Source organism: Amblyomma mixtum, chromosome 2 (assembly GCF_055824585.1).
Source record: "Amblyomma mixtum isolate Tamu chromosome 2, ASM5582458v1, whole genome shotgun sequence".
NCBI classification, from domain to species: Eukaryota; Metazoa; Arthropoda; class Arachnida; order Ixodida; family Ixodidae; genus Amblyomma; species Amblyomma mixtum.
In genome coordinates, this window is record NC_143013.1 from 200,709,459 (window position 1) to 200,730,097 (window position 20,639).

At 47.7% G+C, this 20,639-nt stretch overlaps 2 protein-coding genes across 3 annotated transcripts in view; one reads left to right on the plus strand and one right to left on the minus strand.

Moving 5' to 3' along the window:
- The window catches only part of LOC149362214 (uncharacterized), a 28,321-nt gene extending 25,054 nt beyond the window's left edge, over positions 1–3,267 (plus strand). The window contains exon 7 of the mRNA XM_089572947.1: positions 3,167–3,267. The gene's annotated coding sequence lies outside the window, so the exon portion shown is untranslated. The remainder of the gene's footprint in view (positions 1–3,166) is intronic.
- Positions 3,268–15,152: 11,885 nt separating this feature from the next.
- The window catches only part of Wdr33 (WD repeat domain 33), a 58,377-nt gene continuing 52,890 nt past the window's right edge, over positions 15,153–20,639 (minus strand). The window contains exons 16-17 of one of the 2 annotated variants that reach the window (XM_089572949.1): positions 19,063–19,214; positions 15,153–17,179 (exon numbers count right to left, since the gene is read on the minus strand). In XM_089572949.1, the coding sequence (XP_089429075.1) occupies positions 16,784–17,179; positions 19,063–19,214 (548 nt within the window). In that variant the 3' untranslated portion in view covers positions 15,153–16,783. Of the gene's footprint in view, positions 17,183–19,062; positions 19,215–20,639 lie in introns of both variants that reach the window. The other variant, XM_089572948.1, reaches the window with a different exon arrangement.

Below are 20,639 nucleotides of genomic sequence, written 5' to 3' on the forward strand. Positions count from 1 at the left end.
TCATAGTTCATGGAACTCATCTATGCGGACTCTTTCGTCCCGAATATGGAACGCGAATACGACCACGGAGGCTACACGCGCGCCGTGGCCTCCGCGATTGAAGCGCGCTTTTGCCGCCGGAGCAGATCGTGGCGGCCACAGCGCGCACACAGGAGCTTCCAAGTGCCGTCCATGGATGGCGCCCGAGGCCGTGATCATCATCATCAACTTTTTTGTCCGCCGCGATTTTCCGCTATTCACATCGGCATCAGTATCGCCAGCTCCAGCCTTTTGTGGCGTGTTAGCGCATTTGCCGTAATAGTTGGGGTTGTGGCTTTCGCGTGCTGCCGCCGGGCATTGCAGTTTTAGCCCGATGGGCAAGCACCTTAATAGCTACACAGCTGGGAGTTAGCTCTCTAACACGGCAAGCGTGCGGTGGGCGGGAAATTCGACGTAGCCGAGAAGTGCGTCCAATGATGGTGCACCCAAAAAAGAAACACAAGCTGCAAAAAGCGCGTTTTCCGAGGCAAGCCGTGCGAGTTTCCCGAACTGGAAGAACAGCTGCTATGTGATGGAAGTGCGGAACAACGGCTATGCGTTGAAGCGGACATGCTGCGCAGCTTCTTTTGGGATGAGCGTGCGCGAGTGACGATTGAACGTAAAATAAATGCCGCTCATTCCCTGGGTGGTGTGTTTCTTCTTTAAAAAAAATTAAAATTTCGCACGTGGCGTGTATGAGCCGCACCCTGAAAATTGGCCCTCGAATCTGGAAAAAAAAATTGTGGCTCTTATACGAGTTCATACGGTATGTCATGCGGCGAAATATAGTCAGGAGAAGCTTTAGAAAATGTGCAATACAACTGGCCGCTTCCTCCGGCATATTGGTAAGAAGTGCGTGATTTTTTTCCGTGAATTTTGATTTTACGGACTGCCCAATTTTTCGGTCGTTTTTGCGGTCCCTAGAGAGTCTGGAAAATTGGTCGTCGACTGTACTCCCGGCCAAATCTTTAACTGGCTCGGGTGTTGCATTGGTAAATGCACCTGTAAAAGGTTACTTTTGGATGGGCTAAACCGCTAGCATATTCGTGCTGTCATTTGACGCGTGAGGTGGCACTTGGAGATCTTTTTTTTTTCTTTTTTTCACGTGATATTCGAGTGGAGTACTTGCCTGCTTGGATAAAATTATTCGAAATCCGAATCATCTGCCACTACGAAGGGCCAAAACAAGCAGCATATGCAGCAATGGTTCTGGTCCATATGGCCTCCTCCTCTGGGTAAACTACCACTCCTTTCATGGCAGACAAGTCATTTACCCAGAGTAAGCGCAAATATACCACCAGAATCATTGCTGCATATTCCGCTTGCTTCGGCTCTTCGTATAGTGGCAGACGATGAATATTTATGATAACTTTGATCTAAACACGCAAGTACTGCACTCAAACATTATATGGACGAAAAGGAACCACGAAATGCCATCTCACGTGTCAGATTACAGCATGAATATTCCAGCAGTGTAGCCGAAAAGAATCTTTTCCAAGGTGCATTTAGCGATGCAACACCCGAGCCAGTTGAGGTATGTCACCACCTTTTTCAAAAATTTTTTAAATTTTGACTATTAAATTTTTATTTCTCATTTACCTTATAAAGCAACGTTTTATATGATATTCAAAAGCAAGAAAGAGTGAAAAATGCCATGCTGGCATTTATTATTCACAAAAAAATGCCCAAACTTGGCTGTTATGCAAACATTCATAACTAGCGAATGGAGAGCAGGAATTGTAAACTTTTTGGCACAGACTTAGCCAACTAACCCTACTGTGCAACCAACTAGGATCTTTGCCATCCGATAATTGGAAAAAAAGTTATAGCAAAGATGCCAAAGAAAATACAAAAATGTGTCATTTTTGCCTGCATTCCTTGACATAAATCATGATTATATCAAAACTCACCATTCAATTTCATTTATCCTAGTTCATTGCACAGGCTAATAACAAAAGGAAAGAGCGTGCAAGGTTTCATTGAAAAATATCTATTCATTTTGAAGTTATCACTGTTTGCGCAACACGAAAGTGCAAGAAATAAAGTTTTGAAGATTAAAGTTTTTCAATCCTTGTAGAAACAAGATCATCATGCCCTAGGAAGTTAAAATCCTCCAGGTAAATAGCTAGGGCCCTCCTTAGCTGACATGAGCTCTCTTATGGCATTTGTTGCTGCCCGTATTTTCTTGCGGAGATATTTTGCCTCGCCCGTTGACTGACGCTGGGCCTTCATCACACGGTAATGGTCACTGGTGGAACATGCTATGAGAGTGTGATGGCCAGATTCGATGCCTGCTTCCCTCAAAATATCTGCTGTACTTCTGTTGCCATAACTGAAAGACGAATTCGGTAGCATTCAAAGCGATAGCGTGAAGTGCGCGCAAAGTAAACAACTGAGACGCTTGTAGCGTCATGCATCCTCCTTGCGGAAATTTAAAGCAATGTTTAAAAAAAAAAAAAGAAGCCTTACAAATTGCCTTTGAGTAATCTTTTACATATCAGACTAAAACAAAACAAAAAATTTTCAATATACGCCGCTGATTATTGCCGAGTTATCATTTTCTGTTACCAAACCACATTAGTTTCGGTTTCATAACTGTTCACCACCTGTTCGAAAGTTGGCTATAACTTTTTAACAAAATAAGATACGAACATTATTCTTGCTGCAAAACATTTTTGAATCTTTGGGATTCCCAAAATATAAAAAAGAAAAAAATGTCATTTTTCCACAAAAAAAAACGCCTTTTCAAAGGTGGTGACATGCCTTAAAGATTTGGCCGGGTGTACAGTCGTCTGTGGAAGGCAAAATGGGACCGCAATTTCTCTTCGTACTGATTTTTTAACACCACTCACTCACCTTTTGCAGCCGCGCACAGTGCCATCTTCAGAAGTCCGCCCTGCATGCTTGCGCAGCAGGCAGGGGAAAATATGCGAGTAAATTTTTTTATATATAAATCCGGGTAATAAATTAGGGGTGTGCAAATTGAGTGAGTAAATTGAGGCAGGGAATTTTCATCGTGTACATCTTGGCTAAGAGTAGTGCCTAGTGATGCTCTTCTGCTGCAAGCTTTGGGCCGGGGCATATGTTTAAAATACGGCTCTTCAGGATTCATTTGCATTAATCGCTTGGTTTCCTTTTTTGCTTGCAGGCCATGACAAGGGAGGAATGAGAGGAACCACTCTTCACTGCGGCAACAGAAAGCACGCACTTGATATAAGCATGAAAATAAATAAACTTATGTACTATGTCTTTAAACTGGCCATTACTGTTGACGCCACAACTTCTGTTTATGTTGCCTAAGTTACATTAAGTTTTGACAGCTATGGGCAGATGGAAGGTACTAAATATACAAGTAAGCATTCACAAAATTATGAATGATAAAAATGTTAATGCATTGATTCCTACTATATATAAGGGCTTGCATGGTAGATTCAGATGAACAAGTGAGAGGTAGGTATGTCTGAGGATCAAACGCTTAGAACGGGTATATTAATGCCTATCAGTTACATGGCATGCTAGGTAAGTTAATTACTCCATTGGGTAGCAGTGCATATGCATTTCGATACAAATTACCATTGCACATTTTATCACATGCTAGGTAATGTGCTTGCAGGTATTTGCATTTTAACACTGCAGTGTACTAAAGTGGCCAACAGGCATACACATTTGGGAGAACACGTAAGCTGACTGTTGAAGTGCTTTGAGTAAAGTGAGAAGATAAGGTTTTTTTGTTCTATGCTAATCATACTAGCCGCACAACCGAGCTCTTCCTTGCTGCGCCGCGCACAGCCGCGTAGCTACCACTTGACCTTCATCGGCGCACCACGTGATATGACGTCACAACAGCTGTGAAAGCTGGGGCCTCGTGCGCTCGCTTGCGGACGCGCAGCCTCCGCCGGCAACCTAACTCCCGCTCCTACCGCTAGGAGAAACTGACGTCACGCAAAAGGCGACGCACTCGTTGAGTCAGTTGAGCAGCGAGATGTCGGCCAGGGAGAGGGCGGCTCGTCAGACCGCAAAGCGCAAGTTACAAAGAGCCATGGGAACGGGAGAAGAACGAGAAGTACGGCTTGCCAAGCGACGTGCACAGTATGCAGCAGCTAGACGGCAGCGTTCGACAACCGATGCCGAGGTGAAGATTGTTCTTGTCTATGAAATGGCTAACCAGGTTGTGGCGTTATCGATCCTCGTGTGATAGTATCTATCGTTGCAAGTGCACGTGTACTCTTGTGATGCTCGGCACATGCGTGACGTACTCCGTGTCTGTATATATACTTGTCAGGTTGCAATAAACGGGGCTTTTTCCTTTGGGCGTGGGCCTGGGGGCCACGCGCTAGTCTTCATCGATGTGTCGTCCTGCGAAACACCACATGGTGTCAGAAGTGGTTGTCCAGGTTATACGGGACCCACGGCAGACGTAAGGTTACTGCCTGTGGCCGGCCGCCAGCAGCATCGTATACCAGCCGGATAACAGCCCAGAAAATGTCGGAAGAAACGAAGGTTTCGTCTCAGCTTTTTTTGGTGCAGCCGCCAGCGAGCTTCAACTTCGACAAGACGTCCGAGTGGCCTGGGTGGATACAAGAATTCGATGACTACCGATTCGCCTCAGGACTTAATGAGCGAACTCAAGAGGCTCAGGTGCGTACGTTGCTGTACACGATGGGACGACAGGCACGCAACATTTTCAAGACTTTCAACTTGTCCGAGGAAGACTCGAAGAAATACGACGTGGTGAAGACACAGTTCGACACCCATTTTGTCGCCACAAGGAACTTAGTCTACGAAAGTGCGTGCTTCCATCGCCGCCACCAAGACCCAGGCGAGTCTGTAGATCAGTATGTTACAGAGTTACATACGCTGGCCGATAGATGCGACTACGGGGAGATGAGAGCGGATGATTCTCGACCGGTTTGTAGTTGGACTACGGGACGCAAAGTTGTCGGAAGCTCTTCAAATGGATGCGGCGCTGACTCTAAAAAGTGCTCTCACCAAGGCACGCCTGAACGAAGCTGTGCAGCGACAGCAGCAGGATCTTCGGAGCGTTGTGGACCGCGAAGAGCATGAATTCCTGACGAGGGCTGAAGTCGACACCGTTCATAGGCGGACATCGAACCAGAGACGTCCGGATCACCAGACGTGTGCCGCTTGCGGTAGGGGCCCTCATTCGAGGTCGTCGTGCCCTGCCAGAGGAGCACTGTGCTACGTGTGCCAGCGCCGGGGACATTTCGCAGCTGTCTGCTCACGGGCACACAGGACCACGGAACCCAAAGCATGGCCTTCAGAGGTAGGCATCTGCAGTCCTTGGGGTGAGCAACCGAACATGAACTGTGTGACATTATCCGTGGGAGATTTGGCTGTGTCATCTGCAAAGGCTCGCTTTGTTCAGATTGCTATTAATGGTGCAGTTGTTTCGGCGAAAGTTGACACGGGAGCTGAGGTAAATGTTGTCCCAGGGTCGTTTCCAGCGCTGCCGAAGGTACTACAGCCTACTGATGTTATTCTGATGGGACCAGGCGGTGACAGATTGAACTTGAAGGGAAAGTTTACTGCCGACATTCTGTGGAAGCGTGCTTCGGTTAGACAGGATGTGTTCGTTGTCGATTCGGTGAGCAATGCGATTCTTGGCTTACCCGCAATAGAAGCCCTGGGAATAGTTAAATTTGTGGACGAAGCATCAGTTCATCAGGTAGTGCAGACGCGATTTGGTTCCTTGTTCCGCGGTCTGGGGACCATGAAAGGCGAATACTGTATTCGTCTTAAACCAGATGCCGTGCCCTATGCCATTCACACTGCTCGTCGCATACCCATCCCGCTGCGAGACGGCGTAAAACAAGAGCTGGAAGAGATGGAAAAGAATGGGGTCATTCGCAAAGTTCAAGGGCCTACGGAGTGGTGTGCTGGCATAGTGCCCGTCTTGAAGCCGTCAGGACAAGTGCGAATATGCGTTGACCTTACTAAACTGAACAAATCGGTGCAACGCGAACGGTTTGTGCTTCCAACTGTCGATGAGACACTCGGGTTGCTCAGCGGTGCCGTCAAGTTTTCCAAACTCGACGCAAACTCTGGTTTCCATCAAGTGAGGTTAGCAAAAGAATGTCAGCCGCTCACAACCTTCATTACTCCGTTTGGCCGTTATTGCTTTGAGCGGCTATCCTTTGGCATAACTTCGGCTCCGGAGTATTTCCAAAACCACAATATACGAGCGTGGCCGCTTTGCGCGCTGAAGCACCACACCTTCCCGCCTGTAGTCCAAGAAGTCAACTGTTACGTTGCCGGCGTGTTATCTGAGCTGAGCGAGTCGCAGCACTTCGGGCTAGTAGCCGAAGAACAGGCGAAGGACGAGACTTGTTGTACGTTGTGCCGCTACGTCCGTGAGGGGTGGCCTAGTCTACCTTCGTTATCGGCCGTTTTGAGGCCCTATTGGCAGGATCGCGCCGTTTTGAGCGTATGTAAAGGTGTCCTCATGCACGGCACTCGCATTGTTGTGCCACACTGCCTTAGAAGCAGAATGTTAAAACTGCTTCATGAGGGCCACCAGGGTGTTGTAAGGTGTAGAGCAAGGGCAAGGGAGTCCGTGTGGTGGCCAGGTTTAAGCGCTCAGCTTGCGGTATTCATTGCCGACTGCCGCACGTGTTCCCAATTTCGCTTCCAGCCGTGCGAGCCAATGATCCCGACTGAGACACCTTTTCGGCCATGGCAAAGGGTTGCCGCTGATATCTGCCATGTGAAAGGCTGTAACTACTTGGTCATAGTTGATTACTTATCTCGATTTCCAGAATTGTGTCCGCTGACCTCTCTTAACAGCACAGAAGTTATTTATCATCTCAAGAAGGTGTTTTCTACCCACGGTATACCGGAAACGCTGGTAACCGATAATGGTGCTCAATTTGTCAGCCAGGAGTTCAGCCAGTTCGCGAACTGTTACGGATTCAAACGTGTGACGTGTAGCCCTAGGTACCCGCAGGCAAATGGGGAGGCAGAAAGAATGGTAAAAACTGTGAAAGAGCTGTTGCTAAAATCTGGTGACCTACATCTGGCTTTGTTAGCATACAGGGACACGCCGGGACCCCTAGGAAAAACTCCAGCAGAGCTACTCATGGGGCGGCGCCTTCGCACTACCTTGCCTCTCCACCCAAAGAAGCTGGCACCCAAGACCCCCAATCTCAAAGAAGCACGGGAAAAAGACGCAGCTTTCAGGGAGACTCGGTGGCAAAATTATGATCGCCGGTATGCTGCCCGACATATGTTACCGTTGGTGCCAGGTGATTCTGTTTGGGTCAAGGACTACAGGCGGGAAGGTGTGGTGCTTCAGCGCGCAAAGCGGCCACGCTCGTATATTGTGGTTTTGGAGAGCGGGGGCCAGATTGAACGAAACCGGCGAGCGCTAATCAAGCAGGCGCCAAACAGAGTCCCGGATTCCATTGACGGGGAGTATGAATTTCTGTCTAGCCTAGACGGTACAGAGGAGAACGGAAACTCTGTTTCTATTGCACAAACTGTCCCAGACGGTCCCGAGGAGAACAAAACGGAAGCTCTCCCAAGTGGTCCGTCGCAGCTGCCGCCAGAAACCTCTTCGCCTGCGGTACAGGGTGAACATGTCACACGCTTTGGTCGAATAGTAAGAAAGCCGGAACGGTACGGTGTTTGTGAATGCCACTCATTGAACCATTGAATCGTTGTATTTTCTTTCGCAAGTTGCTGCTTTTGTTTTCTCAAAGGGAAAGGGAAGATGTGGCGTTATCGATCCTCGTGTGATAATATCTATCGTTGCAAGTGCACGTGTACTCTTGTGATGCTCGGCGCATGCGTGACGTACTCCGTGTCTGTATATATACTTGTCAGGTTGCAATAAACGGGGCTTTTTCCTTTGGGCGTGGGCCTGGGGGCCACGCGCTAGTCTTCATCAATGTGTCGTCCTGCGAAACACCACACAGGTATAGCCAGGTAATGTCTTGTCTATGAATGGCTAACCAGGTATAGCCAGGTAATGTTTAATTTTTTTGGCTACTATGCTTCGCATCCTAGGCTTAACCATAACCTAAGCCAGGCCATTTTTTTGTTTTAGAGAGCAACTTGAAAGCCGAAAAAAACTTTCTGTACTAGCACAGGGAAATTTACTAATGCCTTATACAAAAAATTTGGTGCTCCTCCCATTTAAAAAGTAAGTTATATAATGGTGCTCTTTAATGAGCCAGATTTCATTTCACATTTCATTTATACCTGGAACTTGCTCGTTCAAATGCTGCATGAAGACATCTTGGTATATATTTAATTTTACATAGGTCAATATAGTCAATATATTTTACATAGGTCAATATATTTTTTAGCCAAAAAAACTTAAATTGCATCACCTTGATCTCTTGCTGGACATATTTCACAAAAACATTTAGATTTGCACGTCTACCCACGTACTTCCAGAAACATTTAGTGGACACCCCACCAATCTGCGCTCCAACTCGTGGACGTTGAAACCAAACTGGGACATCCCTTGGAGATAAGTGGTTGGCTGAGATGGTTCATGGCTATCAGCTTTCCAGTATAAGCCATCTTGGTGTGTTGATGGGTGTAGCATTGTGAGGCTGTGCACACGTTTTACTAGTTTTGCGTCATATGCAGTGCGTTACATGATTCTGCAAACTGGTGAACTGGAGTACTGTTTATTAATTTATGGAGTGAAGGGTTCCGGAAATTTCCACAATCTGGGGTTCTTTAATGTGCACTGCCATCGCACAGTACACGGGCGTCTAGAATTTCATCTCCATTGAAATTCGACCGCTGCGGCTGGGATCGAACCCGCGTCTTTCGGGTCCTCAGCCGAGCGCCTTGAGCCACCATGACGGCGAGTAATGTTTATTACCTGCATAAATCAGTTAATGGATCTGTGCATAGCAATTAGGTGTTAACAGTAGCCTATTGTATTTTTTTCTTGTGATAGTTTTAACTTGAATAAGGTTTAACTTGGAAATTCAAATATGGGGTTCAGCAAGCCTGTGTGGGGGCCCTTAACCGAGAGACTTTGAGCTTTCGCTCTTTAATAAAACCATGCCCTGACATGCCCAGAGCTGTGCATGGCTTGTTTTCAGCATACTGTTACATTGAATTGGGCCTATTGTGCGTTTTGGTAAAAAAAAATGGCTGTGGCTTAGCTTGGTTAAGCCCGGTAATTGCGAAAGCAATATGCGTAGCTACGCCATGGTTCAGCTGGTAGTGTAGCTGGTGGTGGTGCTTGTGGTGATGCATCGGTTATACAATCCAATCCATTGAAATCCAATCCAATGCAATGCTGAAGTGGTCGTGTGTAGATTCCTGGTGTGTGATGAAGAGCGCTGAAAGGCGCGCCGCGCACGGCGGGCGCAGGAGTTAGGCAGCAGCTACCAAACGCGGCCTCGCCTCGCGACGGCACAAGTTGGGCCCCTGGTTTTTGCGGCATATGGTAGGACGTCATAGCAGAGGTCAAGCTAAAGGTCAATGGTAGCTACCGCGGCCTCGCCACGCGAGGAGCTGAAAGTGCAAGTAGTATTGCTTTCGCAATAAAAAGTCCAGTGCTGCAACATATATCAGCACAAGAGAGGAATAGACTGTCAGAGTAGTTGAAAGCAATAACTCCTAGATTTTCCTCCAGCGTATAATCATAAACTAAGCCAATTTGTCGACGCAGTTGCATAACCAGGCGTTCTTCTGTTGTCATATGACACATACTCCCACTCTTCTTCAAGGGACCACTGCTTCGACAGTCTTGTATACTAAGAACCAAGACTTTAGATTCATTCAGTGCAGCAACTATGTTTCTAAAGGAGATCGAAATTAGCCAGTCACAGACCACTAGTGAAGCATCTCTTACTTGACACGGCCTTCACTTCCCTCGAGCTTTCGTCTGCTCTTTCAGGAAACCAGTAGAACAGCTTACTGGTTATCGTATGGACAGGCATAGCTAAAAATATGTGAGAAACTTATGACTTAGAGGAAAACTATTGAGTGTTCTGCTTGAACTAAAAACATAACTCCTTCATGTACTTCCTTTAGCTTCAGCAGCTGATATAAAGCCCCGACAAAAACTAAAAATGAAAATTGAGGCAAATTGAAGTACTAAGAATAGGCGTGAAATTTGGTGGCTTCCATATTAAAACAATTCTGTTCGCAGCTTGTGCACTAACCCCCAACCCCCAATTTTTGAAGCCAGATTGGATATGTGCAGGTGAGCATTTTGGTGAGCGGGTGAATTTTTTCCACTCATTTTACTTTGCACTTTTAACACTGCGTCATTCTTGCCTCAACAAGCTGTTCTTTGCTGCAAGGGCTGTGCTGAATATTCCATTCACCCATCATGCCTTCCTGCTTGCTCTTGAAGTGCCAGTGGGAAGTCCACCCAGCTTACGTCCACTGGCCATCACTATGTGCTCAGAAGGAAGACACGATGAAGCACGCCCACCTTTCAACCACTGTGGTGCAGTAGAATCTTTAAAGATGAAAGTGTGTTGCGTTGTTTGCTCCTTTACGACATAAAAACTGCACAACAAACATGCAACAGAGCTATACCCTCTGTGTATTGCATCTTCATTAAAGGGACACTGAGGAGAAATTGAAGTTGGCTTGTATCGACAGAATACCAGCTCCTGATTACAAAAACGCCACTCATACTGACAACAAAGCTCTTGTAACGTAGAAAAGAGCAAGAACCAAAATACAGGTATCGCCGCCACAGGCCAAACTCGCAAGTACAAGCGTCATGAAGTCATAGGACAAAACAGTGTTGCTAGAATGGTTCTAGCACGCCAATGCATGCGCAAATCTCCTTGACGTCGCCAGATGGCGCCACGTGCCCGGCAGCTACGTGCGCGCCTGAAGCATCGGTACCAATCGGCGCCTGCTCGCCGGCGGCAGGTGGGCTCCCGGTATTCCGCTAGCGGTAACAAGGTACACGATATGCTAAAGGTGTCTATTTGTGAGAACTTCGCTGACGACTTCGAGAACAAGATCCATCGTAACGCTGGCAAAACGCCAGTGCAAACGTAAGCGAAGCGACTGTAGCGACGGCCGCAATAGCCGATAGTTGCCTTCAACATGCGGCCTGCGGTAGCTTTCTTTTCGGCTGCTGCTAGGCCGCACTGCTGGCTGCCAGAAATCACGGAGTCTGCTTTACGTCATTTCACGTCATGTTTCTCGTCACTTAGTCCTGTGTCGTCATAGGAGAATCACAAGTTTGAATCAGAGCGGCGGAAAAAACTTTTTCAACTTCGAATCCAAATTTCTTGGAAATAAATGCATCTTTCGCTGCCGGCCAAGTGGCAACAAAGCCATGAAATGCCGAACTATAGGATTTTGCTATAAAAAAAAATATTAATAGTGCTCTCCTCAGTGTCCCTTCAAGCTTGGAACTTGGGCAACTGGTACCCCCGAGCACCCGTGGTTCATGCGATGTCTCACGTTAAACAAGACTGTAAGCTTCAATTCTCCACATTTCAGTACTTCCGAGATTTCAGAGGTTATTGCAACAGAGCTATCACTGCATCTGTGATGGACCTTGTTCTGCTTCATGCATGAATCACCGACAGGAGCTTGCACTATCGCGTTCAACACGAACTGCAATGCACAAGCTCTGGGTAGCAGCTCTGTCCTTGAAAAAACAGTGCGATTGCAAAGGTGCTGAAAATTGAAGCAGATATCCGTTGAAGCAAAAAACATAGTGCGCTAATGTTTGTAGAAGTTGGCAGCGCCGTGCCAAGGCACACTGATTTACTATAAATTAAGATAGCTCAGTTGGTTCACTTCGCATGTGTTCCAAGTCACGTAGAAAGTAATAGTAATGCGTGGTGTGGCAAAAGCTATAGAGTACAAAATCGATGATCTTGAATCTTGAAGGCAGGAAATCTCGAATCTCACAGAGTCGCAAAAAATATTCGCTTCACCCAAAATAAACAAAATTCATATGCAGAAGCACACGAAATGCATTCACACAGATCTGTTTACAGTTGACGGGATTTATGGCTGCAAGGATCGCTCATTGCTACCGCATGATCGGAGATCACCGCGTCAGCAATGCACAGGCAGCATTTTGTCCTCTTGTGTGCGGTCGCGTCCAGCAAATACGTATTATTTGTAGTGGTGTGGGGGAGTGTTTGGCAAATTGAAAAGTCTGCACATCGCATGCAATGCACTCTGGCCAGGGAATTTTACAAACTTTCATCATCCAAAAATTTGTATCAGCTGTTATCGTATTGAAATTTTACCGCGTTTAGTCTGGTGCTGCATGCCTGGTGTTGTCAGATCCTATTTTTGTGGCTGCAGTGGATTTCGTTTTGTGCAGAGCACCATGAGCTCGACCACAAACAAAGTGCATTGCACTATGCTCAGCTAATACCGCAAGTGCAGCTGAACAACCTCTTGAGCAAGTCGGTCGGATCATTTGGCACTCTCCTTTGGTGGTTTTCCTTTACGAGGCAAATCCATCCAGACAGGACGAACACTACTGTCCAAAGAGAAACAGCAGGCTCTGGCTTACCGACGAATGTGGCAGTTATTGTTCGTACAGCAACCCCAGTACCTACCTTTCTGTGGATGACCGGAAAAGGTCCAAAGAGCAAACAGGGCAGGTCCAATGTCACCAAAGCATATAACCGCTTTGCCCACTATGCAAACAACTCCCTTCTACTTGGCACTGGATGGTTGGTTGGTTTATGGGGTTTAACGTCCCAAAGCGACTCAGGCTATGAGAGACGCCGCAGTGGAGGGCTCTGGAAATTTCGACCACCTGGGGTTCTTTAACGTGCACTGACATCGCACAGTGCACGGGCCTCTAGAATTTCTCCTCCAAAGAAATTCCAGCCGCCGCGGCCGGGATCGAACCCGCGTCTTTTGGGTCAGCAGCCGAGCACCATAACCACTGAGCCACCGCGGCGGCTGTTCACGTTCACCCTCTATTTGGCACCTGTTGTCACTCTGTTCCAATCATAGCAGCAATCAGAAAGCATATAGTATTTGGTAATCCAGACCTCTCTCTCCTCCTGTGTATCTATATTCAGTGCCCTCACTTTCATCACCCCTCCCCATCCTCCTGGTGTGCCTGATTGGTTTCATCGCACAAAGACTATTGCGTGGCACTAATTGGACAAGCCGCCAAACTGCTCACTGCTTAATAACGCGCTAACAATGCAGTGAATTCTTTTCTCTCGGTGTGAACATGACTGATGTGTAATATTCCTCATTTCACCAAGTGGCTGTGAACACATTTGAATAGCGATGACGAAGTCCAGCATAGAGCTGTTGTTTGAAAAGATGTTAGGGCTCGCAGAGTATGCGCCTTTTGTTTGGTCACTATACCTCACGCAGCTTGAATGGCAGGTTATAGAATTCGGGTACACACAGCTGTTTTGACTTACTGGCTCCATTTCTACTGCGTCATTTATGTAGAAACTCGACACATCTTAGCTTTGCCTCAAGTGTTCCACAACGAATGATCCTCAGCATGAGACACATGTGGCTCAAACAGCAACCCCAGGAAACCTTTACGCTACACATGTTAACACATTAAACTTATTTATAAAGAAACGTATTACAGTAAAAGCTCGTTAATTCGAACTTCACGGGACCGGGAAAAAAGTTCGAATTATCCGATGTTCGAATTATCGAATGGCCGCGAAAAAACCGACAAGAACCATTTGCATTACGGTATATGTAGGGTATTTACTCGCGTAACGAACCCACTCACATAATGAACCCCCCGATTTTTGCCTAAGAATCTGAAAAAAAAAAAAAAGCGTCAGTCGTTAACGCTTCCCTCCGTTTGGCACCGTCACGGCCCACAACGCTTTTGGCGGCGCGCCAAGATTCTGCGCAGCGATAAGTGATGTTATCGCTGCGCAGCATCTTGGCGCGCCGCCAAGAAATGCGTTGTGGGCCGTGACGGTGCCAAACGGAGGGAAGCGTTAACGACTGTTATCGCTGCGCAGCATCTTGGAGCGCCGCCAAAAAATGCGTTGTGGGCCGTGACGGTGCCAGATGGAGGGAAGCGTTAACGACTGACGCTTTTTTTTTTTTTTCAGATTCTTAGGCCGGGGGGGGGGGGGGGGGGGGGTTAGCTCCAGCAAGGGGGAAGCGAACTTTGGCAAAGTGCCAGCGCTTGTTCGGTTGCGCAAGCCTAGTTCAAAAGCGGGCGTCTTGTTCGCGGCTGAGCGCGTGCTTCCGTCGCGTCCGACCGATGGGTGGAAGCATGGACGACACTCGCAAAGAAAAAAAAAGTTTTTCGCTCGTAATTTGTAGCGCCGGTCCGAAGTCATAGCCTTCATGGGCGTTGGCTGGGACCGCGCTGACAGTGCTTATCCGTATTTTCGAATTAACGAGTATTTAGATGCGAGTTCCGGAGGTTGCGCGGAAAAGAGCCGCCAGTGCGGTCGCCAAACCCTACCCTCCGGTGCCGCCGGCCACCGCGCCGGTGATGGTGCCATTTAAGCTTTACCCACTTTTCCAAGGTTTTATCTAGTTCCATCTTCTGTGCCCGTTTAGGACGTACGCAGCTAACTATGCGGAGGAGGTGCTTTTTTTTTTTTTTGGCCACAAGCTGTGTGCCAAGCCGCCCAGACGCCGTGGCGCGTAGTTCGAATTATCCGTACCGGAACCGACTCGCTTTCGAATTAACGGGCTTTTTTATACACAGATCTCTATGGAGCTTGGCCGGACCAAATAGTGTAGTTCGAATTATCCGAAAATTCGAATTATCGAGTTTTGAATTAACGAGCTTTCACTGTAATAAGGTCTATCGCATATCAGAATATGGAGAAATCGTGCAAAAAAAAATAATGCTTCTGTATCTCGGCGTGTGTCATTTCCACTGTAGTGTTACTGGTCGTCAAGTCACGTTCATTGCTCCAATTTTGTACTGGTGAAAACTGCTCACTTCCTGAATCCTCAGTGCAGATATGTCGCCTTACTGAGGATGACCAACTAAGCTGCAAAGAAGCCTGATTTCATGAGTTTCGAAGTACGCATGTTCTTTTGCATCAATCAGTGAGTCATTAATATTAACTAGCCACGTGCAAGGAAGACAGGCACCTCTCTGCTACAGTTCCATCCACCAGTAGACAGTGGTGTGAAGTGTGTGTTCACCATAAAAGAAATAACAGACAGAAGCACACAGCAAGCAAGAGGAAAGAAGAAAACAAAATGTGCGTTGCTATTTCATTACCTCAAGGATGTAAAACCACAGCCTTAAGCAAGTCACACCCACACACACACAGATGTCAGATGAAGCGCAGCTCTGCACCTCGCTTATGAACACTTCAACTCACTCTCTCATGAAGACTAACCGCGCACAGGCTTTCCTGGCACAACCTGCGTTTGTGCGTTTGCACCACTGTTGGTACTTAACGTGTGTTCACACTGTTGACTGCTCACGGCAATGGCTCAAGTGGTGAAGTCCCGGTGCACTCGATTTACGGCACAGACTTGTTCACGGAGCTTCGTTGGATGCTTGCAAAACAACTGCGGGACGCTGGTACGTACAGACAAACACGATGCACCAAAGTCAGGAATCCAGTTGCCACTTGATGCAAGGCTGTCCCAGTTCCGTACTATCCGCTTCCGGAAAATTGATGTGCGTGTCAACACCTTTGTGCTGTCAACACCCTGCCACAGATGCGGCGACTTTGACGCATACCTTAAAGAGTTCAAAGCAGTGTTTTCTCACCGCATGGGATCAAAACAAAACCAAATTATACACAGTGTGCGTTGACAGGGGGGGGGGGGCATTAACCAAGGCATAAACTCAAAAGGCTCGCCCAGTTGCCACCAGCCAAATGCATTCCTTTTCATAGATCGTCTCACTTGATTTCACTAACAATGACACTGTTTTCACGAGCCATGGAACACCACAAATTCATGAACATAACACGCCGCAGAATGACTAACACAGAAAAAATCTATGAGGCCTGCATTTTGGACGGAAGTGCCGTTGCATGACTAATAAAGTACAGACAGGCCACAATGCACACAACACACTTCCCCATCCCAAAACAATGGTCAGCGTATGAAAGAAGTACAACTATGCAGCTCAAAAAGCTTGCCTAACAAGCATTCAAATAATGTGCGCACTTTCTCTCTAAGCCCGGCAGCGGCTATGTAATTACATCACAATGCGGCATTTATTGGCTCTGTAGAGAACCACTTGAAACACAGTCAGCAATGCAGCTAAGAACGTGACATCAGTGCCAACATACGACAAATCGCAACAAAAACTTAACCTATGCCTTCAAGTGCTTTGAGCCAACAAGCCTAAAGGAAATCAATGCTACAAAATCTAGACAAAAGAAGGAGCACTGCCATGTGTACCAGTCAGGTAATTTTGTATTGAACCTCGTAGACTTGGACAGACATATCACCTAACGATGCTCGAACAAGAAGTAAGGTCCAATTAGCATTCTATGTTTCTCTCGGTTACGTTTTTCTTTCATTGTCACCTGCAAGCAAATCTCAACAACAGCTAATGCGTTTATGAGCCAACATCGAACTCATACCTGTCACTTCGGCACCGTTCCCCTTTCCTTCACTGCTTGACGAGTCAAACACGGAGGCACACAAGTACACGCAGATATGGACCAGGTTCGGCACTCTTCGCACACCACCATGACTGAGAAGACAAAAGTCAAAGGTGCGAGCCGGCAGGTTGGCGACGCAGGGGATGGAGCATTGTCCGAGAGTCATCCAGCGATTCGCCACCATGCACACTCGCCACTATGCAAGTCCACCGTGCAAATTCGCCACTGTGCACGTGTCTTCAGTGGCCGCCCGCTCCCCTGGCACCTCCTCTGCCGCCCCTGCCTCCGCGGAAGCCCCCTCGCCCGCCGCGGAATCCTCCCCGGCCAAATCCGCGCCCGAAGCCGCCCCCTCGGCCTCCCCATCCGGCACCTCCGCCCCTCTTGGCGGGCGGCTGTCCTCCGGCAGCACCCCCGTCAGCACCCCCATCGTTGGCATCCCAGGGTCGCTTGAGGCTCTCCTGCTGCTGTCCGGGGGGTCCACTGTCTCCCTGGTACCAGTGGCCACCACCGCCTCCGCCTCCTCTCTTGTGCGGACTGCCACCGCCACGCCAGAACTGCTGCTGCGGCGGCGGTGGCTGGTAAAAGCTTCCGTCGTCGCCACCAGTGCTGCCATCCTGTGGCTGCTGCTGGAACTGCTGCTGCACAAGAAAAGCGACAGGGGCTTAAGAGCATTGCAAAAGTGGGATCCAGCACTTTTTAAGGTGGCTGACCAAACGCAGTAAAATCGCATAAATTTGACCTTCTCATTTGGTCAAACTAACGCTTTTGCTCTGGTCAAAATAAAGTTTGGTTATTGGTTTGGTTTATTGGGGTTTAACGTCCCGAAGTGACTCAGGCTATGAGGGACGCCATAGTGAGGGGCTCCGGAAATTTCGACCACCTGGGGTTCTTTAACGTGCACTGACATCGCACAGTACACGGGCCTCTAGAATTTCGCCTTCATCGAAATTCGGCTGCCGCAGCCGGGATCGAACCCGCGTCTTTCGGGTCAGCAGCCGAGGGCCGTAACCACTGAGCCACCGCGGCGGGGCGTGTATAATAAAGTGTATAAAGGAGCCTCCCTTCAACGCAACTCCACATAATTAACACAAACTTGCAGTCCTCATAGAGTTTGAATCATCGAGAGTCGGCTGTACTAACTGCTGCAAAGCTAAACGCCACTATGCGAAAGCTGCTTGTCATGGGAGTCGCCAGTGCTGCAGACGAAGTGGATTTATAATTAACTCTGATGAAACCAGGAAAGCACATCATCCAAACTTGGTATTCAAAGAGCAAGATTGTCGTATGCCATCTCTGCATAAAATTCCAGTGCAAATAAGCCAGTCGTTTAGCTGAGAGAAGCATTTTACGGTGCGAGTTTAGCGTTGCAACAATCTATACACATGAGTGCACAATAACAAGGAAAAGAGAGGGCACGAAAGATAACATTCTTGACAGCATAAAGTGAACAAGGGTGGGTGGGGAGATTCAGGCCCCTAACCAATGGATCAATGAGAGACCTGTGTTCAAATGAACCCAAACTAAAAGAAGTGCTTTTGTTGAAACGTTGCCTAGCGAATTGAGGCTTCTCTCCCACACACTCACTTAGTCGCATGGGCAAATTCGTGGGTCCCTCTTTGGAGGGAGAGGTCCCATTAGAACCACGCATTTCTTGAACTTTATTTCGCCGCAAAAATGGGGCCCAGCATGGTTCTCCTGTATGCAACTTCTTGCTTGGGGTAAAGGGAAAGAAAAGGCCTTGCTCCCCAATGCCCATAAAGTCACGTCTGTCTAGTTGCGTATCATATTCCCATGAAAGGTAGTGCAAGACAGTTACAGTGCTCTCTGCATCCTCTGTCTGGTGCCTTTGTCAGTTTTGCAGTCCTTTTCAAGAAAGTACACGAGCAGCCTGGGATTGCAGACAGTTTGGATGCAACGAGCCCTGTACTGGTAGTAAAATTAAAGAAACAAAGCACGGGCGATCACACAATTCGATGCAACAAATCTGCGTCAGCAGTAGTACTTGTACATTTCGCTTTACACTGATAACCTTCCCACTGAGTGTCTGAATTAAATTGCGGCGTCACTTTTTCATTCCACTGCTTGAGGGCTCCTGAACGGTGAAGGTGGGCGGTGGCAGGGAGCTTCTGGAGGGTGGAAATGGGTGAGGGTGATGGTGGGTGCAGGCTGGTAGGTGGCAGATGTATTTTCACTGGTGGATGCCCTGAGATGCACCCACCAAAGTGTGCTCCAACAGGAAAACCAGCGCAGAACCAGCGGAAGGAAAACCAGCACAGAAACACCAGACAAGGAAGAACACGACGGCACAATGTGCCTTAGTACAGTAATAAAGAGCAGTGGTGACGTGGGATACAGTCAAAAGCCTTTACTGAAGCCTTTGAATTTTTCGCAGAGTCTTAAAATTTTGAAGACACTCCAGAATCCCCGAGTGGATACGGATGAGCAGCAATTTGTTTTTCCATGCTACTCGATGTTCTGTTCTAAGAAGTGGCATGGTAACGCATCGCTTCTCGCTCACCCTGAGCTGTGGCTGCCCTGGCATCTGGCTGTTGGCGGGGTCACCCATGTTGCGCCATTCGCCGCCGCCGCCCCCACTGGGCCTCTGGAACTGGCCCTGGTCCTGGCCACCCCCCATGGGGAGCAGCCCCTGGGGACGGAAGCCCATCGGCACTGCAGGCAGGGGGAGAAAGAAAGGACGCTGAACATCTGAACAAGAACGTCAACACCAACAGCACTCGGCAGCTGCCACACATTACCCGAGACAAATGCTACGACAATGTGAGACATTCCAGCGGCTAAAAAAGGCATAGAAGAAGGTAGAGGAGACAGGACGAATGCCGGACTTCAACTGAGGTTTATTCCATAAACAGGTATTTATGTACAAAGGGGGCACAAAGTATTAAACAAACAAGTATTTATCTACAAAGCGGGCGCTAAGAGAGAGCAATCAGCGACCAGTTAACAAAACAATAACAAAAAGAGCAGAAGGCACGAGTGCCATGCCACTCATGTTTGCCACATCGGCGCACCTTCTATCGCCTATCTGGCTGAACCAACACGTTTGCCTTGAGGTAATCTATTCCTTTTTTGCGTAGCACCACAGAAGGGCCGCTGATGCATTACTATGTCTTTGCGCCCCCCTTGTACATAAATACCTGTTTATGGAATAAACCTCAGTTCAAGTCCGGTGTTCGTGCTCTCTCCTCTACCTACGTCCATGCCTTTTTTAGCTGCTGGAGTGTCTCACCATTGTGCTAGTTGAGCACACTTCCGAGGAGCGAGACACTACTTACTGCATATCTTAGAAAGGGCTTTAAAAAGAAAAAAAAATACAGTAGACTCCCGTTAAGACGAACTCGCTTAAGATGAACCCTTGGTTAAGATGAACAGTGGTGGTCATTTGTTTGGTTTCCCATAGAGTCAATGCAAAAAAAAAATGTACACTGCACACGTGCTAATTGGTTAAGATGAACTTTCACGACCAGCCGTGCCCAAGCCATGCAGCTTTACTCGACCATTCGAGCAGTATTTCAGCGGAAGGAAAGAAAAAAAAGCTAAGAGATTGAAAGCTTTTTTGCACCGCCGACGATCCATGCGATGCGGGGAGGCACAGAGACCTAACCACGTCTCCGTTGAAAGGGCGATTCTGTGAAAGCAGTACTGTCGCTGCTCCTCCCCTGTGAGGGCACTGAAGGATATCTTGGAAGGTTAAGTGATATGCCTACGCTTGTAGCAAGCAGACGATTTTCTCGACAGACACACAAAAAAAAATAACAGACTGGGCAACACTCAACAGTGCCTGATGCACTGCACTAGTAGTGCAATAAATGCTTATGTTGCAATTATTTTTCTCCTAAAAGACTATTTCATGGCTTTTTTCACATATACGAAGTATTTGGACACACACTGCATGCTCGAACATCATTTTAAGAAGCACTCCTAATTAGATGAACTTCTGATAAGATGAACAGTCTTCATGGTCCCTTGGAGTTCGTCTTAAAGGGAGTCTACTGTAAAAGTGCCCTGCCTTACCAGAGTCAGATGCAAGTCAAGAACGAAACCCCTGGCGTGACATCACAAGAGGCCGGCAAGTGC